Source organism: Aulonocara stuartgranti (genome assembly GCF_965226115.1).
Source record: "Aulonocara stuartgranti genome assembly, chromosome: 19".
NCBI lineage: Eukaryota > Metazoa > Chordata > Actinopteri > Cichliformes > Cichlidae > Aulonocara > Aulonocara stuartgranti.
The window spans coordinates 13,902,904-13,911,056 of NC_138955.1; the positions used below are offsets into that span (position 1 = coordinate 13,902,904).

The window sequence follows — 8,153 nt, forward strand, 5'->3', positions numbered from 1 at the left end:
TTTTCAAACTGAAATGGTCATATGAGCTTCATCAAAGATGGTCTTGGTGTCTGAACACAGAAAAGTACCATCAGAATTTGATCCATCATGTAATACCATCTGGACAACATCTGATTGGCCCTGACTTCATTTTTAGGCACAACAATGATCATAAACACACTACCAATGCAGTAAAAGCATACCTGGATAGAAAACCACACAATGGACACTATTCCTGAAACTGTGGGACTCCAGGAGATAAAGAAAACACCGAAGTTCAGAAAGAAATTCCAGGAGATGTCGCTAATGCATGTTAAAAGTGATTTCAGATAAGTAAATGGTCCAGTAGGTGGCGGTAACGCACCCTGCTGTAAGATGGTTGACTTGCAGCCACTAACACTCAAAGAAGAAGGGGAAGAAGCAGCAGTAATCGGTTGGGAAGCTGCCTGCATCATCTGCCGATCGAGCCAGGAACCGACCAGCAGAACCGGAGAAAAATGGCGTTCACATTCGCGGCCTTTTGCTACATGCTCGCACTGCTGCTAACGGCCGCGCTTATCTTCTTCGCTATCTGGCATGTAAGTACACATTTCTAGGTCGCCTGCCAAACGGTGCGGACGTAAAAGTAGAAAGAATGAGAAAGACGGGCTAACAGTGAGCTAACGAAGCCTGGGAATGAATGGCACACACCCTGTCCGGTCGGCTAGGACAACAAGTTAGCAGTTTTAACACCAAGACGTGTTTTTAATAAACTATTTCCCATCATCCATATAGAGCTCAACACCACTTTTACATGTTTTATACCCCTTTATTTTGTTTGTATCGCTTGCCAGCTCAGAGTGCAGTGTTGGCTAGTTAGCATGCTAAGCTAACGTTTGGCTGTCATGTGTTTATCGACATGTCACATCTCTGCATTGTGTAATACCGCCAGGTTTTGCAGTCACAACCCCAACGTAAGCATGGGGAGTTTGGAGCACATTAAACTAGCTGTAAATAATTAACTAGCTGTTCAGTCATTTACTAGATTGAGGTAATCAGTGACGTGGCTTGGGATAAATAATAAATAAATAGATAAATAAACTTTCCAGTTTGGATATCTTCAGTTTTCTGCTTCTGGCTGGTCATATTGGAGAACTTACCTGTTGTATTGTGAATAAATAACTTGAAGACAGAGAACATGCAATTTGCTTTTGAATGCAAACCAAATACTAATTTTCTTTGATTTTCATTCATATCACTGATTAAAAAGCTTATTTGAAGTAATACAATCATACAAGGTAATCTTACTCCTTTCTGTAAAAGACCCTCTCTAAGTATTTCAAACCACGTTTCAAACAAATCAGCCTCACAAATAAGTTAAATATGAGAATTTAGCTTATCTGATTGTATCCACACTTGAAATCAGGGTTCAGTATTTTGCCGAAGGATACCTGACAAGTATTCTATCACCTGAGCCACAACCTACCCAATACCCGAAGATGTAGTAAATTAATTTTCTATAAAATGACCTATTTTGTTTAGATTCTGCTTTCTTTCTTTTTTTTAAAGATGGTGCTGCATCTTAAAGTTTTTTTGTTCCTGTTTTTTAACATGTCTCTGGTTACTGCAAGCGAAAGAATAAGGGAGCAGTTTTGGTGTGAATATTATACGTGTTATTGGGATATTTTACCACTTTAATGTAGAGCATAGGTGTCAAACTCTGGCCCGTGGGCCAAATTTGGCCCGCAGCCTAGTTACATTTGGCCCGCGAAGCCATACCAAATTACTATTAGAGCTGGCCTACAGGTATTATACAGCTAATATATATATTGTTTAGTATTAAGCTTTGCTTGTTCCATATTCAGTTTTTCAGCAAAACGTGTTTGAGTCCATTAGAAAAGATTCATTCTTATATCTGGAGGAATAAATATATTTCAATAAATATATTTCAATAAATATTAACGTTAACTCGCGACTTTGTTTCAGTTTTGAATTTTGGCCCACTGTGTATTTGAGTTTGACACCCCTGATGCAGAGGAATCATTTACTAACAAGCAAATGATCCTCTGTTTGATTTCGGGAGGAGATAGAAATCCCTTTGGGGCTGTGTCAGGAAGGACATCCAGCATAAAGACTCTGCCAAATCAAAAATGTGGTAAAAGTAGCTTTTATTCTATGCTAAAGTTTGTCAAATGGCCTGGCCTGTATTTATATAGCGCTTTACTAGTCCCTAAGGACCCCAAAGCGTTTTACACAACCAGTCATCCACCCATTCACACACACATTCACACACTGGTGATGGCAAGCTACATTGTAGCCACAGCCACCCTGGGGCGCACTGACAGAGGCGAGACTGCCGGACACTGGCGCCACCGGGCCCTCTGACCACCACCAGTAGGCAACGGGTGAAGTGTCTTGCCCAAGAACACAACGACCGAGACTGTCCAAGCCGGGGCTCGAACCGGCAACCTTCCGATTACAAGGCGAACTCCCAACTCTTGAGCCACAATCGCCCCAGCCACAAAGCTGAGGGTATAGCTGAGGGTATAGCAGATGAGTTTGTTTGAGCTGATTATAACTTGGGGTTTAGTCTTTTCTGAAAGCAATTAACCATGAGTGACATGCATAGTCATAGTTTGGTTGGACTAGAACAGATCATTTATCATTTGCCTTTGTTTTACTGAGATGAATTAATATTTTGTCTATAGGAGTGGAATTTTTGCAGTTACCTTATACATGATACATTTTTAGTTTCTCCTAGATGTGTTAAATGATTAGTTGAGCTAATTTCAAACAGAGTCACATTTGGCTAACAGAATTCTACCCTTGTTATGTTTGCAGTTACTGGCAAAAAGCATAACTTCAGTTTTCCTAAGAGGAAGTCAAAGCTTATTTTCCTGTAGTCAGAGGCTAACAGATTAGAATTTTAGTTAAATATTGTTAGGATTAGGGGAAAAAAGTTCACAATACAGAGCTTCAGACCTGTTATTAATGTAGATGGGGAAAAGTAATAGACCTGAAATAGATCCTTGTGGTACACCACAAGTAACATTTCCAGCTGGTGACCTTTTGTCACCTATTGATTAAATCTATTGCTTTTATATTCATCCACAGTATTAAAAGCCATTTGAAAGTCAGTAAATACAGCACCAGTATACAAGGCATTATCCATATTAAATCAAATTTTATTGTGAAGGTATATAAGAGCAGTATGGGTAGTGTAACCTGGTAAAATATTATTGCACCTGCTGTCCTCTGAGTCTCTGTTTTTAACATTTTACCATTGATCACCTTGGTCCTTCAGATAATCGCTTTCGATGAGCTGAAGACTGACTACAAGAATCCTATAGATCAATGTAACACTTTAAATCCGGTAAGTGATCTCACCTCTTCAGCTATCATACCTTCCTTGCATGCAGATATGCTCTGATGAAAGATGTTCTCTTTATTTTAGTACAACTTTATCCACCTATCTGTCTTTTTCTCTCATTTCTCTGCACTGTTATGCTAAATAACCTGCCTGTTATAACTTCAGTGATCTTGTCAGCTGTCAAACTCTAACAGCCTTTTTGTTTTTCCTTATCTGCTTTTTTTTTTTTTTAAACCACTTTTAACGACAAAAAGACAGTTGAAAAGGTCAAAAAGATTAAAAGAGTCAAAATTGCATTAAAGGTTTGTACCAATCTTTAAAATGCCCGCTCAAGTCCAACTCAGTCTGCAGTCTTGTCATTTTGCACGGGGAAGTGTTTGCAAACGTCTTTTCAGTTAACTAATCTTTAGGTCAGGGTTCAGCTCGGGATTAGACAACATGCCACCTGTGCCTCACCTGTATCCTTTTTATTTCCTCCCCCCACCTACACGGTCGTTATAGTTTTATTTTTGGCTTTTCAATCTCTTCTTTGTATTTCTCTCCTGTACGCCTCAAAGTTCAGCTTCAGACTGATTGCACTGGCTAACAGGCATGTTTTCAGCTTTCTTGAACTACCTTTTTTTGGCCGTAGAAGCAAATGGATATCTAACAGTGGGTAAGCACTATACTCTTGGACGAACAGTCCTCCTTATTGATTATGAATTAAGAATAGCTGTTAACTGAAAAGACTTGCAAATGCTCAAAACATGCATGATCTTTACTACAACCTACCCTTTGTTTGCATATAGTTACAAGTATAGAGTATTCCCAGGAAACTCTGAGAGATGGGTATCTTGTTTTCCATTTGAAACAGCAGTTCTGGCAGAGCTTGCACATAACTGTTAGGATGGTATAGAATCACAGCAGCCCGAACACTAGTCTTTTGATTTTGTAAACCCCCCCCTTTTTTTTTAATACTTTGCGTGTTTGATTTTTCCAAGACAGCTTGTTTTATTCTTCAATCATCGGTTTTCTTAAATGCATGTCACAACTTGTTTTTTTGCAAGGTGAATGCTACAATTTGAGTCAGCAATTAGCAGACCTAGGCCACTGTTTATGATCTCAGTGTTGGCTCTAACCCGCATCACCTGCGGTTCAGAACAGATGGCTGCAGAATCCAAACACTCTCCAGCTCAGCAATATTTAGAGCTCCTGATTGGTCAGTGATTCGTAGCTGAAAAGTGAAGGTTCCTCTACGTTTAAGCCTTGACATGCTCCACAGTCCGATTTGCAGTTTTGGCCTCTTTTTTTCTCAGCTCAGTTGGCACAATAAATTTATTTATTTTTTTGTGCAGTTGTTTTGTATTTGGCAGCACAGTGCAGGATTTCAGCACATTTAAAGCCCGTCCCGTCCTTCCTGCAACTTCCTCTTTCCCACACACCCCTCACCCTTCCATCTGTGGGCTGTTGGTTGCCCCCTCCTCTCCGCCCTCTGCTCTTATTTTTAATGCATGGCTTCCATGTGGCGCCTCCATCTGCCCCCCTGAACCCCGCAACCAGCTCGAACTCTGTCAACCTGAGGCAGACTGCTGCATCGACAATGCTAAGCGTGCTCACAGCATGGTCCTTCTCTGGTGTGTTGTCCAGTGCGCTTGTCAGGAAGTGGAATGATCTGTAGGTTCACCCTCACTGCAGAAAATGTCGATGTTGGGATGCGCAGATATTCTTCAGAGCAATTTGTCCCCCTTTAATTGTGGTCACACTTGATAATGCATGACATAACCAGGGTGGGAAATTAACCATGTTCTCTATCCATTTGCAACAGTTTATTAAAAAAAAAATTATGCAAGCACCACATGTTTCTTCAGTGACTAAAAGAGGCGATTATACAAATAAATTTTCTCAATGCGTAGCCACATTATGGCTTCACTGTGGCACCTTTTGTAAGCATTAAACAAGTGAGGAATGGCTTAAAATCTGCATATGGATGATTTTAATTTTTCACCCTGTTTCATGTGTTAAAATAAGGCAGTGTTTATGTGTTTTACATAATATAAGATGAAGCTGGACCTCACTAAAGGCCTGTATAGCACATGTAAAGCACAAAATTATAGCTTAACCAGAGTTCATTTGTGATTCAGTCCTTCTCTTGTATTCTTTCAGCTACTGCAATTTTTAGACGTCTGCTTCTTTAAATAGCGCCGCTTTCTCCTTGTAAAAAGGACTCATTACCTTTGAGGATTCGTTACATCACATTGTGTTGTCCTCTGATCAGTGTGCTTCAATTTCTAAGTCTCTGCATTTATTCCACACATTGAGTGGATTGATTAACTTTGTTTAGACAGTACATTACTAAGTCAGAATTAGAACAAGAGAATTGAACTATCAGCTGTATGCGAATATTGACATGTCTTCTTCCTTGGCTCCTTTAGCTGGTGCTCCCAGAGTATCTTATCCACTTCTTCTTCTGCGTGATGTTCTTCTGTGCGGCCGAGTGGCTCACCCTCTGTCTCAACTTACCACTGCTGGCTTATCATGTCTGGAGGTACGTATTCGAAAACACTGATCCTAGAGTCAACACCTGGTTTTACTTAACTAAACCTTTGTAAACAAGTCACATCTGCGTGTAACTCGCTGCTTTCATGTTTGCCTTTCTGCAGGTATATGAGCAGACCTGTGATGAGCTGTCCAGGACTTTACGACCCAACAACCATCATGAACGCTGACATCCTGGCGTACTGTCAAAAAGAAGGCTGGTGCAAACTGGCTTTCTACCTCCTGTCATTCTTCTACTATCTCTACGGGTATGTTTTTCACTTGTATTTTTCTGCTCTTTACTTTACTTTTCATTTGTATCTTTGAGACTTAGACTTCATTACGGCGGCTATTTTTTGCAGTGCAAAAAATGTGTGGATATGAAGATATGTTGATCCTGGGGTAGTTTTGTCAGAGAGGCGGACACCACTTTATTTGTTCGTTGAAAGGTAGAGGCAGTCAGTAGTGACAGGAGAGCAACACAGCATGGCTCTGTCTAAAATCTGCCTACCAGCAGCTTTTAAAAAGGCGCTCAGTCTTCCTTTGTCAAACAACAATTTTTGGATTTATGTACCAGTCTTGATGCTTATTTAGATATTCCTCTTGTTCTCTCCAACAGGATGATCTACGTTCTGGTGAGCTCTTAAATGGTGCGATGAAGCAAAAGGACCTGCATGTACAGTAAACGACCAGACACTATGATCTTAGTGCTGGAGCACTGGACCTGCTGGAGACCACCTTTCAGCAACACAAGACGCCATTTCCAAGTGGACAAACCTGTCATTTCAGAAACATTTAGCCAGTTTTAAGAGAATCCTGGTTGCAGTGTTCCTCTCATAGCACTATAGTTACAAAGCTTTTATGGAAAATACGGACAGACCTGAATGGACACATCTTTCTCTCTCTTCTTTTTTCCCTGTTTTTTTTAATAGTGTTTTTTTTGTTTTTTTATGCTTGGGATTGAAAATAAAGTTTGCTTTTTTTTCATCACGTTTCCCAACTGTTGAGTGTTTACAGACTAGGTAGACATTTTCAGGTGTGCATTTATCTGTGAGAATCTAAGCTGTATGCTGAACTGCATTAGCTTTTTCTGTGAATAAGATCCCGGGCTTTAAAAGCCAATTTACACCTGCCACGTGACTCATTACCATGACTAAAATGAACAGCGGAGTGTAAAACAGACTTTTGTTCTTGCCCGCAGATGCAGAAGGTCTTATAACGTGACACTTTGAGGGCTGAAGTGCATGTTAACGAAACGTGTCGCACAAGGACGGTAGTAGTCTGGTTGTCGGTTATCACCTTTCAAGCTATCTGATGTATTGTTTCCATGCATCCCTGTCAAACTATTGCTGATATGTTTTCTTAAGTGTGGACCGCCATGTGTGTGATCTGTAGACCCGTCCTTGCAGGTATCTGTAAATAAAAGGTAGACTCAACAGTACTATAATGCAGCGGTTCCCACGGACTGGTTTGAGCCCGACAATATTTTCACGGACCGGCCTTTAAGGTGTCGCGGATAAATACAACAAAAAACTAGTACCGGTACTGAAAACAGATTTATTCATAACACACGTGAAAAGACCCAGGAAAACAGAGTTAACAAAAAAAACGATAACAAAATAATGCTAAAAACCCTGAAAACCATACATTTCACACCAGAGTCTCAACTCTCTCGGGCCACGGACCGGTACCGGCCCGGGGGTTGGGGACCGCTGCTTTAATGTATTCACCGTTAGGAAGGAACACTATCCTCCTCTTTCCTTTCGGCATTCAAGTTTTGATCGACATCAGCTGATGTGCCATACTGTTGAATGTACCTTTGAATTTCTTTTTGTCGTTGTGCGTTTTAATTTCAACACCAAATATTCCACATTGTTAGAAGATCCAACGTTTTATTTTTCATGTTTTCAATTTGACCTTTTTTCTTGTTTTTAGTAATTCTTCAGAATATCAAGCACTCCTTGCAGTATCGCTCATCTCCAGAATCAGAATCTAGACTGATGTTTTAGGCCACTGCAAAAATTTTTTCATTCATGTTAGAGTATTTATTGTCATGTTTAACATGTAAATTTATCAGGGAAAAGGATTATCATTTGTCACATTCAAATAAAGAAGTTTTTATGTGTTAGATCACATCAAATTACATCTAGGAAATTGTTTATTTAAATCTAAATAAACTATCCTGCTCTGTTAATGTGGACTGGAGTGTTATTTCTATGCAAATGTCAACAAAAAACCTTAAGACAGCCCTCATGTCTTTATATTTTGCCTCTAAGGAGCGAGACTTGTAATTATTCAAAGTGGGAAGCGT

The 8,153-nt window shown here is 40.0% G+C and overlaps 1 protein-coding gene across 1 annotated transcript; it reads left to right on the top strand.

The window, feature by feature from the left end:
- The first annotated feature begins 381 nt into the window (after positions 1 to 381).
- cnih1 (cornichon family member 1) lies at positions 382 to 8,036 on the top strand. Its single transcript, XM_082516611.1, has 5 exons — positions 382 to 557; positions 3,263 to 3,331; positions 5,740 to 5,852; positions 5,968 to 6,111; positions 6,462 to 8,036. Exons 1-5 carry the CDS (start codon positions 477 to 479, stop codon positions 6,487 to 6,489), a joined length of 435 nt encoding a protein of 144 aa, XP_082372737.1. The 5' UTR covers positions 382 to 476; the 3' UTR covers positions 6,490 to 8,036.
- Positions 8,037 to 8,153: the final 117 nt, after the last annotated feature.

Bases quoted from the DNA above. Each gene is read 5' to 3' on its own strand.
- cnih1 (XM_082516611.1), top strand. From the start codon at position 477: ATGGCGTTCACATTCGCGGCCTTTTGCTACATGCTCGCACTGCTGCTA. The intron at 3,332-5,739 runs GTAAGTGATCTC...TGGCTCCTTTAG, and splicing joins AATGTAACACTTTAAATCCG to CTGGTGCTCCCAGAGTATCT. The intron at 6,112-6,461 runs GTATGTTTTTCA...TCTCTCCAACAG, and splicing joins TTCTTCTACTATCTCTACGG to GATGATCTACGTTCTGGTGA.